Raw genomic sequence first — 15,949 nt, forward strand, 5'->3', positions numbered from 1 at the left:
GAGGGCACACTAAGCCTTTATATCTAACCTTTTCCCTTTCACATTTCATTTTGATTAATTTTACTAATGTACAAGAGAATGATCTTTATCAATATTAGAAACTGGGATGTGCCCTGTCCATAGAACTGAAACTTAGAAAGATTTTAGCAGGAAATCAATGCTGTTAAAAGCAGAGTAATTAGAAAATGTTCACTGGTCAACGAGAAAAGACAAAGAGAGGACTGGAGAGATTGAGAGCCAATAAAAAGATAGTAGGATTAACAGATTGAAAGTAACAGTGGGGCTGGATATTGAGGTATTAGAGAAAGTGAGCTAGAATGTTAGGAGGTGATGGTCAAAGAGAATTCAGACAGCTGAGACTGGAAAGATTGCACTTATTGGTATGACAGTGGGAAGAAAGGCTGAGGTGTAGGATAGAGGACAGATTATTAGAGAACTCAAGGGATTCTTATTATTTATTGGTTTCAAATTTTCAGAAATTATCTATTCATACTACATTAAAGAAGGTTAGAATTTAACTCTCTTAAACTACCCATACTCATTCCTCATTCTCCCAAATAATTCGGTGAAATCAATAATTTGGTGTCTACATGTAATATTATGACTATCTAAATATTATTTACAAATGAAATATACTCTATACTATGATTACATTTCCTTTTTGGTACCTTTTTCCTCCCTTTGACCCAATTAATGCCTCTTTTTTTTTGCTTATTTATTTTGTTTTGCTTTGCTTAGTTTTGTACGTACCTATTGTTTATCACCAAAATACCCAGAAGGACTCTAAAACAACTGTATGTAGGCAGATACGTCTGGTAAGCTATCAGTAATTCGTGGCCCGCTCCTTCACATCCTTCCTGGAGCCTTACATCTTTCTGCTTCTATTTAAATGGCTGTTGTATAGCTTTCATCTTAAGACTCTTCTTCACCATCATCTGGAGAATTCCATTTTTCTGTGTTGATCATTTGAAGTTTTAAATTGCTCCTTCATCTTCCTTGTCTTCCTGATTTTGGTGGATCATCATATACTCCATTTACATTCTGAGAGAAAGGTGAATGAAAGTTTTAGAGATCTTGCATATCTGCAAACATCTTTATTCTGTCATATTTGGAGTCTAGCATTATAGGTTTGAGATTATTTTCATTAAGAATTTTGAGTAATTACGTAATCATTTTCTAGCTCTCCAGTATTATAGTTGAGAATTCTCATATGTCTCTGATTTCTAATCTTTGATCTTGCTCTGTTTTTTCTCTCTGAATGACTTTAAGATTTTTTATCTTTTCCCCTGGGATTCTGAAATTTCACAGTGGTATACTTGGGATAGGTGGTTTTTATTCTCTGTAGTGGGAACTGTGTGGCACCTTTAGTTTGATAGTTTGCTTCAGTCTGAGAAATTACTTATTTGACAATTTCTTGCTCAGTTTTCAGTGCTTCTCTTGCAAGTCGAACCTCTTAGATTCATCCTCTGATTTTCTCGTGTCTGTTTTCTATCAGATTGCCTTTCTGTTCTACTTTCTAGGAAATTTTGACACCTTTATTGCCAAGACTTTTATTTAAAAGTTTATATCTGATATCACATTTTTAATTTCTAAAAGTTCACTCTTCGTTTTGTTTAATATCCTCTTTTTCTTTCATGGGGACGATATCTTCCCTTACATTATCGAGGATATCAGTTTAAAGTTTTCTTCTCCCTGAATTATCTTTATTCTGAGATCTATTTTATGATCTCTATTTATCATATTGCAGAGTTGGTCAAATGTCTAGCATCCTTAGCTGTCTTAAGAATGAGGCACTAAAAAAATGATTGGAAGTTTCGTCTATGGGACTTTTCCCTGCCTGAGTTATGAACTATTTCAAAGAAACAAAGACGTGACTAATGGAAAATAAAATCTCATCTCTATTACTGAAACAAGCTGATATTTGAGAGTGTGGTTGCATGTGCAGCAACAATGTAGTTATACTCAGACCCTTAGATCATTGTGGGTCCCAACCCATGTAAAACTTAAGGAATGAGGGAACTGTATGTATCCATTTAACAGCCTGGCTCTCAGAAAAAAAGGAAGAAGGTTTTCTTTCAGGTAACTGATGCTGGCGCATAAGTAAGAGGGTCAAGGCTGAGACCCGGATATTTAGGGGGAAAGTGAAAATGAATGTTTTTTCATAGAAACTATGGCAATGAGAAAGATGTTCTTCTTCCCATAAAAGGATAAAAATACATGCAACATCTTTTTAATGGGGAATAAAGCATCTTAATACAGAATAAGCCATAAAATAGGAATACAAAGACATTTTAGTTTCTTCCATTTATGAGCCATTTAACATAGAGGATATTACTTAATCTGAGATGCTGTTTTTTAATTTATAATGGAGATATAATTACCCTTTTACCTCTTGATGCTTCTGAATTCTACTACTATCAAATGACAAGTCATATCCTCCTTTGAGGCTATGTGAGTCCTCTGAGACAACAAACTATATATTCAACTGTCTACTTTTTTTTCCTATCATCTCTTGACTACTAGGTACTCTCCAGTGTTCTTTAAGGACGTTGATTCTTGACTCCAACATCTGCCATTATTATGGGGGATTAAAAAAAAAATCTGTATATCTAAACAACTCATTTAACCTATTATTTTAAACTTCTTTGAACACTTCAAATCCAGTATACCTTTACTTCTTGTTATTTTAGCAAAGAATTGTTCTGAAATCTTAAATTCAATGTGCCAAACTTTCACTAAATCTCTTATTCAACTAAATGAGATAACTACATAAAGCACCTAGATTGATATCTTGTAGTACATAATGGTTATGCAGTAAATGATAACTCATGTTATTATTGTTATTCCTCTGCTCTTTTACTTTATTGCCACAAAGCTAGATATTTGATCAACAATTCCACTTCCTTTATTCTTCAGGAAGGGGTTGAAGAAGGTTTCATCAACCCCTTCCAAATTTCATTTTCTTCTCTATTTACCCTTAAACTAATGTTACCCTGAACCATTTCTTCCTGATGCCCCCACCACATCTTTCAACCTTGTCTTTATAGCATACCTACTATGGAAGCCCCCAACAGCAAATCAGTCATACCATCTGACTTCTCAACTGTGATCTGCTGAATGCTGCTGAATCATACCTCTTACTGTATAAATTTTAGTTTTAACCTCAGCCAGGCTTGTAAAAGTTGTCTCACATTTCAGATCTTTACCCTATTACCAGCAGCTTTTCTTTTACCTGTCTCTTCAAGTCTTCTACCCCACCTCAGACCCCTTTGCTTCTGTTTTATAGCTAAAATTAAGACCATTAGACCTCAGCTCCCTCACATTTCTCCTATCACCTACAAAAATATTTTTGTATCTTCCTCCTTGGTTTTAGTAAAAGATGGCACTCTCTTTGCTGTAAGATTCTATATGCATTCAATTTGTCCTCCATTTTCCATTCTTTCTCATCTCCTAATTCTTGTCCCATCAGTTATCCCATCTGTCACTTATATTTGTTAATGTCCTCCTGTCCTCTCACCTCTAATTCTTGCTGCATATATTCACGTTCCTTCCAATTTAAAAAAAAAATTGGTTTTGCTTCCTTTTAGCTCTATTGATAGGCCCCTCTTTCCTAGACAAGATTCTTGAAATAGTAATTTGTACTCACAATCTGTTCCTCCTTACCTTACCATTATATATTACATGAAACTTCTGCTATAATAGATTCTGAACAAGACATATTAAGCTTAATGTCTCATGTAATCCTCATAATAACCATATGTAGTATGTACAGTTGTTACCACTGTTTGGGATTACAGAGGTTCCGAAAGTTTAAGTAACTTCTCAGGCCACACAGCTAGAAAGTTCCAGGAGTCAACACAGGTTTCTGACACCAAAGCCAAGTCTATATGAAGCCAGAGCCCGTATTCTTTGTAATAGCGAGCTAACTTGTCTCTTTGTTTCCGGTCCATCTAGTGTAGATTTGGAATCTGCCAGTGTAGATTTTCTTAGGCTCACATCATCATCATCATCATCATCATCATCATCATTATAGCAAACACTTACTGAACATTGACTATATTTAACTTTCAGTTCTCATGTAACCTTAGGACCTTGATACCATTATTATACAAATTTTACAGATGAGCAAACTGAAGCTCAAAAAGGGTAAGTAACTTGCCCAAGGTCACAACACTAATAAGTGGTATAGAGCTAAGATTTGAACAGCACTGGGCAATCTTGATTCTAAAGCCCTTTTTAACTACTATAGCATCTGATCTGATTCGATCTTTGTTCCTCTATATTTTAAATCTTTTAGTGTCAGCCTGTAACTTACAAGTTAAATACCAAATTTCTTTACATGTCATACAAAGCCCTTTATATCTCTGCCCATCTTCATTTCCCAAGGTATTCCTATGTATATTCTAGGCTTTGACTACATGAAACTATTTCCTTTCTCTGCAACATGCTATATGCTTGCTTAACTTTATACATTCTTTTCCCTTATTACTGTGTCCTCTCCTTTAATCTTGTGATTTATCTCTCAAAACCTAATTCGAGTAATTCCGATCTTTTCTGATCTTTCTACTACCTTTTTCTTAGAAAAAAATTGGTCCGCTCTCCCTTTTGTATCATTCTGCCTGTTGTCTCTATTGCCAATATTTATTTATATTTCTGTCTTCCTAACAAAACTATGAACTGTTTGAGAAAAGGGCCATAAATTGCTCCTCTTTGCATCTCCATTACAGTTCTTAGTATAGGTATTCATTAAGTATTAATGAGATAAATAAAAATAACTTATGCAAAAATTATTTTAATTAAAACAATTTTTCTCAAATTTTCTCCCACTTCAACATACCCAAGGGACAGTGACACTTTCCAGCTGGTACGGTGATTCTCAAATAGATTCCTAAATAGACAGTACATTAGAATTTGAGGAGGGGGAAGACATGTGTAATTAAAAAATGTCTGCTTTCTTACCTACTCCCACCCTCCCCACACATTTGAATCTGATTTATTTCTTCATGCCTCAACTGTCATTAGAAAATCAATGTTCTGAAGCACAGTTTTTAGGCATTTTAGCTTATTCTACTTCTGATCTTTAATGGGCAAGGCCTGCATTTAGCACTATGAGAAATACAAAAGAGCTAGAAATGTTCTTTCCATAAAAGAATCTGTGGTATAATAGGGTTAAAAAAAAAAAAAAAAAAATTAGAAGACAGTAAAAACTATTAAACTGTGTTTCTGAAGCTTAGGGAAGAATTCTGCCCAGTATGAGCTTGCACCAAAATTCAAAATACATAAAGATATAACCACCAGGAGTAAAAAGCAACAGATAATGGGATTATTAGTTACAGAGATAAAATAAAATTTCAAAATATTTAAATAAAAGAAGAATTTAAAAACACAAGGAAAGAATGAGTAATGAACCAAAAAAGACTAGGTAGAGTTTTTTTTTTTTTAATAATTTAATTAAATTATAGACATCTGAGATTTGCTTCAGAATAATTGAGGGAAAGATTGCAATGAAACATAATTGGTCATTAGCTGATAAACTGTTGAAGCTGGATGAGAAGAACCAAATAAAACCTATAGAAATAACAGACACAACATGTGAAATTGAAAACTAAGTGAATGTGTTAAATAACAAGAGAGTTAGTGGCATGGAAGTTGGAGCTAAAGGAGTTGCCTGAGTACAACACAGATACAGAGATGAAAAATATGAAAAAGAGACTAAGAGACATAAAGGATAGAATGAGAATGGCTAATACACTTAGTGGAGTTCCAGAATGAGGAAATAGAATGGGACAGTGGCCATGTCCAAAGCAATAACGGCCTAGAATTTTCCAGAATTGATGACAAATAGGAATCTTCATATTTGAGAACACAAGACCCTAGAAGGATAAATAAAAAGTTATCTACATCTAAAAATTCAAGGGAAAAACATACAGACTGGATTTAGTCAAGAATGCCTTTGTGAAGGAGATGGATGTTTAATTTGGCTTTAATGAAAAGAGAGAATTTGTATTGGTACAAGGGAAAGAATATTATGAAATATTATATTACAATATTGATTTTGGTTGGGGAGTAAGATAGAAAAGATTAGAAATAGGAACTATATACATAAAGACAGGCAAAAAAGGTCTGGAATAATAGGGAGTCTTTGGAATTTTTCATAGGATGTAAATTGATATAGGAAGCAGTTATACATAACTGCTACAGAACTGGTTTGTATTGTAACTGTTTACTTCTCTGTTTCTGAAGGGGTAGAGTCACCTACATCTATAGGATGCAAAGTTTTCAAGCAAAGACCACACACAGCCTTCCGTTCTCCATTGTCTCAGTCTCCTACTCTCTGTGTTTCTCATCCTCCCCAAAGATCCTCTTTTTGTCACATTTATTCCAGCTGGAGAATCACCCTCATTGGACTCCTGAACTGAAAACAGATACTACTGCTTCCTTAGGTGGTGGTTTTCCATTTGTCCCAGTGCCTCTTCTCAGTCCTCCTCTTTGCCCCTGGGGCAAATTGTTGCGAACTTGAATTACTGGGCTCTAACTTACAATATGAGGCATTGTTAGGTTATCTAAGGACAGGAGGAAAGGGAAGTTGGGGTGTTTGTTTTCCTCTCTCCTTCCCTGTTTTCACAGTAATGTTCATCTGTGGCTCCTGTTGGACAGTCCGTTTTCCAAGATCCAGTTCTCATTGGATTCTCCCTCTTGCCTGTTTAGGCTAGGGGTGATAGTAGATTTCTACTGTTGCTAATCCTCAGACACATCCCATCCTTTGTTAGTTCCTTAACCTTAATCACACCTCCATAAATAGCCAATTTTTAAAACTCAAACCCCTTTAGTATACAGTCTCTTTGCTTCTGGGACCCTAATTTATATGTTTTCCAAGCCTATGTTATCCTCAGAACCCCACAGAAGATCAATTAGTAGAATAAATAGAAGACCAATTAATGTGACATCTGCTATGTGCATCTTTACAAAATCTCGCCTTTCCTTGGCACTTAAATTTTACATGCTTCAAGTAATTTTCTCTGTTTTAGTGGCTACAGAAAGTTTGCTTTTGCCCTTCCTTTTCTTTTCAACAGTGGAGCTTAGCTCTCATTTTCATCTGTCAGAGGTTCCCAAACTTTTTTGATTCATGGATCCTCAGTGTCCCAGTAATTTTTTTTACAGTGTGTCTCTAGGCTAAAAGAAATACCATTTATTAAGAAGTAATTACTAACTAAAAAGGTTCAGCAAAGGAAACCATCAACAAAATGGAAAAGCAGCCTCCAGAATGAGAGGAAATATTTGCAAATTATCTATATGATAAGGGGTTAATATCAAAAATATATTAAATCATACAACTCAATAACAAAAAAATAATTTGATTAGAAAATGGGCAGAAGATCTGAATAGACATTTTTCCAAAGAAGAAAAATACAGATAGCCAACAGGTACATGAAAAGATGCTCAAAATCATTAATCATCTGGGAAGTTCAAATCCAAACCACGATGAGATATCACCTCATACCTGTTAGAATGGCTATCATCAAGAGGACAAGATTAGCATAGATGAGGATGAGGAGAAAAACCCTTATGTTGATGAGAATGTGAATTGGTGCAACCACTATGAAAAACAGTATAGAAATCTCTCAAAAAATTAAAAATAGAACTACCACATGATCCATCAATTCCATTCCTGGGTATATATCCAGTGGAAATGAAAACAGGATATCTAAGAGATATCTACATTCACATGTTAATTGCAGCATGATTTACAATGGCCAAGATTTGGAAACAAACTAAGTGTCCATCAACGGATGAATGGATAAAGAAAATGTGATGTGTTTGTGTGAGCGTACACACACAAACACGATGGAATGTTAACCGTGAAAAAAAGAAGAAAATGCTACCATTTGTGACCACATGAATGGACCTCTAGGATATTATGCTAAGTGAAATAAGCCAGACAGAGAAAGACAAATACTCATGGTATCACTTATATGTGAAATCTAAAAAAAAAGTTAAACTCATAGAAACGGAATGGAAAGTGTTTGCCAGAGTCTGGAGGGTGGGAGAAATAGGGAGAAGTTGGTCAAAAGGTATAACATTCAGCTATAAGATGAATATGGTCTAAATATCTTATGTACAACATGGCCACTATAGTTGGACACTATTATATAAATGAAATTTTCTAAGAGAATGGAATTTAAATGTTCTCACGAAATATATTTCTATATATAATCTCACCAATTATATAATATATAAAATATTTGATGTGATGGGCATGTTAATTAACTAGATGAGAGGAATTCTTTCAAAATGCATACATATATCAAATCATCACAATATATACTTTAAATATCTTACAGTTTTATTTGTTAATTATACCTCAATAAAAAGAAGTCGTTATTAACTTAGTACTTAAGTCCTAATTGAGAGAAAAGATAATATTTTTATGTATCCAGTTACTAATGGGATATGTCTACCTGTTGTATACGATATAATTTCTCAAGGCTTGGAATCATGTTGAGCATGATTTCAACATGATCTTTCATGTTGAAAAATCAGTTGCTGAAAACAGTTTAACAAAGATACAGTGTCATCGGAAAGAATGTGGTACGTTCTAATGTTGAAACTGAACTTATGGTGTCCTTCAGATGTCACGATGTTTCTTGTGAAAAAAAATATATCTCTATAGCTCCAGAGTTACTTAGGGACAGTTTGGGAACCCTCACCTTCTTTGTGCTTCTGTTCTTTTTATGCTGGGTGTGTACTGGGTTTTTAAAATCATAACACATGTTTTAAGTTGTTGCTTTCCTTCCCTTCCTACATGTAGGGCTGAGTCAATGTCTCTTACCTTTTTATGTTTACTTTTAGGGATTGCAGAGACTTCAAACCGTACAGATTTCTTAGGTCCACCACAGAGTTTTCTCTTTGATCCTAGGTTCAGTTCATAATAAGAAAATGAAACACAAGTTGGGACAGTTTCAGTACTGCCAATCAGTACCTAGGTCAGATCATACTGCTCAGCCGTTCTGGTGATTTCCTTCTATCTAGAACTTTGTTGCTCTTAAGAGTTTGACATTTTACCGACAAGCATGTACTTTGCTTTAAAACTGACCTGCTTGTAGAAATTTCCAGCAATTGAACAACCACACTCACAGTTTAAATTTAATAAATGTTAGTGGCATCTCCTTACATAGAAAGTACTTTGCTTTTCAGATGTTGTATTCCTGTTTACCTATTTAAATTACATTGGATGTTAGAGATTGGGGTACCATGAAACAGTGTTTGAGTACTGACATAAAATATCTTAATCTGCTCTAGCTCACAGCTGCCCCTCCCTTAAATTATGGAGAGAGTGATACCATGAACTATGCAAAGTAACAAAATTTGAAGGGCTTTAATCCTAAAACCTCAGTATAGTACTTCAGGAAAGCTAGCCTAAGGCTTTAAGATGTCCTTCCATCCCTAATCTCAGACCTTTCTAGTTTACTGCATTTTGAAGCATGGAATAAAGAGGGCAGATGTTAGACAAATGAGTCAATATATGAGTTTTACCATAGTGGCTAATACAAATGAGGTGATTAGACTTCTTGTCATCCAGAGAAAGGTACAATGTTATTTTAGCAGTGTGAAAGTATAAGAACTTTTAAAAAGTACTGATTCCATCCCCGGCATTTATACCCCTTGTATCTGCTTGATTCATAAAAAGTCTTCCTCCCTGAACCAGTGGGAGAAACAGACCTCTCCTCCTCTAGTCTAAAACAGTCTAGTCTCAATTACCAATCTCTGGGTTAATTTTTCATTCTGTTTCCCAAAATAACTGTTTCCAAAATACTTACTTTTAACGTGAATATTATAGCATTCACTTCTACCCCTTTTATATGCCATTTGCTGATCTTAAAATAATTGTATTCTACTCATACTTTCCCTTTCCAAGTATTCTCTCCCATAATGATTACCAGAGAGAAGAAATTAGGTAGGAGGCCCTGGGCTCACATAGTCACTGCCATAGATATCTTTTTCTAGTCCTTTTCCTGTTGGCTCTGAGACCTTCTGGTACATTGTGTCTAGAATCATTTTTTTCATGTTCTATTTTTTATAAGTGTTTCCTGTGTTCATTTGCATCAACTAGTTTAAAGTCAAAAGATTTTTTATTTTATATACTAGGAACTTACATAATAAGATGTATAAGTTCATAAATTGAAAGCTATTATATGAAAGAGGTAATTTATTACTGTGTTGAGCCTAAAGGCAAAAACATTTATCTCTTTTTGTAGGTGGTCCTCAAAATCCTGAAAAACAAAATAATGGAAAAGTTGGTGGTTTATAATTAAAATGTATATAGATTATAACATCAGAGGTCATTTTATGGCTTGACCCTCAATTTATAAACCGTGTTCTTCAAGTACATTTAATAAGTGATTGTTAAAACCTTAAATGTTTTTCATGTAAGCATTGTTTTTCATGATACAGAGCATACGCTTATATGGATATAGTACCATATATTTGTCTCTGGTTTTTGGACATACAAGTTCTTGCTTATTTCCTATTTCGTTTCCTATTTCCTATTTCGTTGATTTTATAATAAATGAACATCTTTTTGTATAAAACTTAGTCTAAATTTACCTTTTGCTTCCTACCAATGATAGCAGGCCCCTGCTATCAACAGTCCTATTACCCAGGGCTATTCTTTTTAAGATTAAGTGACCTAACATTCTTAAAGTGTTTAGCACAGTATGTGGCACACTGTAAGTGCTGAGTAAATGTTCACAGACCTTTTCCTGGTTAACATAAAGACAGGGAAATTAGGTTTGAAATAGGTTCTTTGAGGTGAGCACTGAGGTCTTTTAGCACAGCAAGTGAGACCAGCCACGTGAAGGAGAAAAATCCTAAAGATTACAGCTATTAAGATTGGAAAGAGTTTCTGTAGTCATTCATTTGTACTGGTTGTTCCCAGTTGAATATTCTTTATGTAACGGGAATGCTTATCTGGACACTGTCAGAGTATAAATTTCTTCCTTTGAATTAAAATGTATATGTTCATTAAAGTAATATTATTATAGAGAAATATTGAAAAGCATTCTTTAAAATAGTACAACCATTGCATGTGTGTTCTTTGTTTACTGTATTTGTATTTTATATTTTTTGTGATATTTTATTTAAATGTGTGTCCAATGATGTCTTCTCTGTTTTCTTTATTTTTTTTTTTAATTATCCTAGTCACGTGAACTGGAAATTTCAGTTTACTGGCGTGATTGGCGATCTCTGTGTGCAGTAAAATTTCTGAGGTTAGAAGATTTTTTAGACAACCAACGGCATGGCATGTGTCTCTATTTGGAACCACAGGGTACTTTATTTGCAGAGGTAATAAATGTATTTTATTAAATGTGCATAACTACAATTGAAATTATATATGTAGGCAACATGTTATAGAAGTACAAAGAGTATTTTAGCTCAGCTCTTGCACTGAAAAGGTGTATTACCTTAAAACAAATAATTTATCCTCTCTAGGTTTGTTTTCTCATCTAGAAAATGAGAGAGTCAGACAAAATTATATCCAAGATTCTCTTAAGTTTCAAAATTTAGAAATATAGTGAATTTCATGAACCAGAAATCCAATGCTGTATTAATAGCAACTCAAATTTTCTTCATTTCAGGTTACCTTTTTTAATCCAGTTATTGAAAGAAGACCAAAACTCCAAAGACAAAAGAAAATTTTTTCAAAACAACAAGGTAATTACTAAGAAATCAAATACTAAGTGACTTAGTGTTTTCTTAAATATAGAAATTCTACATATGCTTTAAAAAGTGATAGCCATCTTTGTTTTTTGGTTTTTTATTTGTTCATTTATTTCTAACTTTTTATTAAGGAACATTTCAAACATATCCACAAGTAGAGAGACCAGTGCAGTGTACCATCACTCAACTTCAACATCAGTCAACTCATGGCCAGTTTTGTTTCATCTATATTTCATTCACTCACTATTTCCTCAGATTATTTGAAGCAAAACCAGACATCATATTGATTCATCTTTAAATATTACAGTTAGTATCTCTAAAAGATAAGAATTCTTTTTTTAAACCTTAACCACATATATTATTACTAGACTTAAAAAAAAAACAGTTCCTACCTATTTATTTTTAAAACTATTTTTGCTATTGTGCACTCACCTTTAATAACAAATAGTTAAATATTTTTTAGATGACAAATTTTGTTCTTCATAAATTATAAACTGATGAATGTGAATTTTTAAATTATGGCTTTTGGTAATATATAAAAAATTACTTGCTCTGTTTTCTTTATTCACAATATCCATAGGCAAAACATTTCTCAGAGCTCCTCAAATGAATATTAATATTGCCACTTGGGGAAGGCTAGTGAGAAGAGCTATTCCTACAGTAAATCATTCTGGCACATTCAGCCCTCAAGCGCCTGTGCCTGCTACAGTGCCAGTGGTTGATGTACGCATCCCTGAACTAGCACCTCCAGCCAGGTATGTGTCTAAGATTTTTAAACTTCACTTTTATAAGTGTTTTTATGACATTTGTACATATTGATTACAGTGGATTTATTGAAAGTCTCATTTTTTCTAAATAGTATTTTGAAATTAGTGCTCTGCTTTTTTAAAAAAAAATGTTCACTTTAATTTTAAAGTTATTTAAAATATATTTTTTTATTACTGTTTTTGGTGAATTTATCTTCTATTAGTGATTCTACAGTAACCAAATTGGATTTTGATCTTGAACCTGAACCTCCTCCGGCCCCACCACGTGATTCTTCCCTTGGAGAGATAAATGAATCTGCTGAATTTAGAGATTTCGATACACCAAGACAGGCAAGTCATTTTAAATTTTGTATTTTCACCATATAAATCACCAAGAAGAGCATCATAGTGAATGAGGTACTTCTTTCAATTAATGAAAAATTCCCTATGTTTTTGTGTTTTCTTGTGAATGAAACATAAAAACCTCTGGATGCTCATGGGCCAGTAGACATGAAATAGGCTGCTCAAGCTAGATGGAGCATAAGAGCATGATTAATATTAGATGACATATTGCCTGAAATACTCTTCATATTCTGCCTTGGTTAACATGATTTCCGAATATTCATTGAAAATGACAATAATGTGTTAGTTTTTCACATATTTTAAATATATGCAGTACAGAATTAACAACCATAGAATGAATATTCAATATCTGAATTTTACTTTTTTACTAATATTTATATTGACTTTTGATATTTTTTAACTTTATCCTTACCAAATAAGTTGTTTTCTGAATGTTTCTATGATTTAATGAGTATTTAATATTTTACAGGATTCAGAAACTGTTTTTGATATTGAAAATGACAGAAATAATATACTTCCAAAATCTCAATCTGAATATGAACCTGATATTCCTCAGTCAGGCCTAGAGCATAGTAGTATTCGAGAACTTGAGGATAGAAGGTAAAGAATATATACACAGCTTTGCTACTACATATTTGGGCCCATACTTTTGCCTTATTTTTAATGGACATTACTGTTTTCAGATCTCAACAAATGTTTCAGTTTAATCTACAAGATTTCCGATGTTGTGCCGTCTTGGGTAGAGGACATTTTGGAAAGGTAATCTTTTAAATTTTCTTGGAATACCTGCAAAGTAATAATTCAAATAGGAAATAATTATTTTAATCTCATTTTAGGTGCTTTTGGCTGAATATAAACACACAAACGAGATGTTTGCTATAAAAGCCTTAAAGAAAGGAGACATTGTAGCTCGAGACGAAGTAGACAGGTTAGTTTTTTAAAAATGAAATTGTGTATTTTTCCAAAGTTGTGACGTAATATCATAAAAATTCATGTATAAACTGCAACAGCAAAACTTTCTGTTTTCATAATATGTGACAAAACTAAAGAAATTAATGTATTTATACTTGACATAAGTAGGCATTATTAAATATTGCTTTTCTTTTGGGCCAACTCCTTTTTTCCCTTTTTGTGACAATTTACTGGTTAGGGAATACCAAGGAAAGGTGATGAGATATCTAAACTAAATCTATTAAGTTTTTTATGCTTGGAGACATTACAGTGTTTATATGATATAGGAACTGTTATTCAACTGTGGTTGGGTGAGGCTATTTCCCATTTCATCTTACAGAAATGCTAAAATGTCATTTACAGATCTGCAGTTAATGGAATGATTAATATATTCTACTTTTTTTAATGCACCTATATCTATTTTTTCTGTTTTTCGTAAAATGACATTTTTAACAATACATCTTTTCTGGGTTTAATAAATATGAATTGATATTGATACATATATAGTTACAATTATTAAAATTTAGAGACTTTGGAGATAGTATTGTAATTAGAGAATATACTTTTAAAAGACTATCTTAAATAGGATGATTAAATATGGAAATTATTGTACAACAAAAAGAATACTTGTTACAGAAAGAGCCTTTCATTTGATATTTACAAGTAGTATTTTTCTTAAACCACTAGGAAGCATCAACTAATATTAATGGAAGACAGCCATGTATAATGAAAAGAGCTTGGGACTATGACTTCTAGTCCTGATTATTTCTAATTATTAATGATTTGACCCCAGGGCAAATCATTGAACACTTTTGAGCCTATTAACCCACATATTTAAAAAATGTGTTTTTTTGTAATACTTGCACTCCTGAATTGTATTAAGTGCCATATAGATATAGCAAATCATTACTTTTAATTTTTTTTTTCCTTATCATATGGGAAGTTCTCAGAATTAGGACTAAAAGATGAAGGTTTTCTTTATATAAAATTTTTTTTCCTTTAGATTTGCCTATTTATTTTTTACCTGTTTCTCATACTGCTCAATTACATCAAAATAAACTTTCTTAATATCTAAAACTACTGAAAGGATTTTGGTGAATATTTATGAACTATTCTGAACACCATATTATATGCTTAGAACTATATTTTTATGTTACATCAGTAGTTGGTTATAACTTTTAATCGAACTGTCTGTTCATAATTGCAGTAATAATGGAGTCAAATGCTTTTCTTTTTTGGAAGAATGTTTGCTTTGTTCTAGGTCTGTAAATGGTAAATTCATTTGTTTCCTAAAATAATAGGAAACTGGTACTACTGTTAATCCTAGACGTTTATATAGGTTTATATAACTTTCTGCCACACTGTTACTAGTTTAAGATAAGTTTCTGTAGGAAAATTGACCAAATCTAGACAGAATAATATTAATTTTGCTATTAAAGAAGGATGTTTAGATCAGATGATGGAGCTTTAGTCAGAACCCGGGCCAGTATCCCTACTGAAAATTAATCCAGCCTTAGTGAAAAGTTGATGAGTGAGCCTCCTCTTCTAACTTTAGGTATAAATTTACATATTCAGTAACATGGAAATAAAATAATCTCAAGTAGAATTCATACAAGAAAAGAAAAATGGAAAATATGGAGTGAGAAGTAGAACTAACTCTTAAAGAAATTTGAAGAAGGCAGCAGAAAAGGGGCAGCTGGAGGAAGGCAAGGAAAAAATTAATTTAGAAAATAAAAAACTAGACCATATTTTTTAAAGTACTATATATTTATTACTTGCAAGTCTAAATAATAAACAACTTAAGCTAATTATAACTAAGCAGAATTCTTTATATTCACTTTCTAAATTTTTTCTCATATTATTTTACTTAGAAAACTGCCTTTTTTATCGATCATAGAAAATTCCAAATTAAATTCTTTTTAAATGAACATAAATTATGGACTAACTCCAAAGTAATGTAATTCATGTACAAAGATCATTCTCCACCCACCATTAATAGAACATTCTCTCTTGGGTCCCATCTTCTTCCACTCCAGAGTAAGAATGTTAAATTCATGTTATTATAATGCCTCCTCACTCAGCTTCCTTTTCTTACTAGTTCATGTTGAGACAACAAGATAGGGTTAGAAGTATATTTTTGTACAACAAAAGCACAGCTAGCCAGATTATAT

The 15,949-nt window shown here is 32.9% G+C and overlaps 1 protein-coding gene across 1 annotated transcript in view; it reads left to right on the forward strand.

The window, feature by feature from the left end:
- Positions 1-15,949, forward strand: part of PKN2 (protein kinase N2) — a 130,729-nt gene that overhangs the window by 97,183 nt on the left and 17,597 nt on the right. Inside the window, exons 11-15 of the mRNA XM_039838750.1 lie at positions 12,299-12,473; positions 12,689-12,815; positions 13,297-13,427; positions 13,511-13,586; positions 13,664-13,755. Coding sequence (XP_039694684.1) covers positions 12,299-12,473; positions 12,689-12,815; positions 13,297-13,427; positions 13,511-13,586; positions 13,664-13,755 — 601 coding nt within the window. The remainder of the gene's footprint in view (positions 1-12,298; positions 12,474-12,688; positions 12,816-13,296; positions 13,428-13,510; positions 13,587-13,663; positions 13,756-15,949) is intronic.

The sequence above is a fragment of the Pteropus medius genome, unplaced genomic scaffold (assembly GCF_902729225.1).
Source record: "Pteropus medius unplaced genomic scaffold, Ma_sr-lr_union100, whole genome shotgun sequence".
NCBI lineage: Eukaryota > Metazoa > Chordata > Mammalia > Chiroptera > Pteropodidae > Pteropus > Pteropus medius.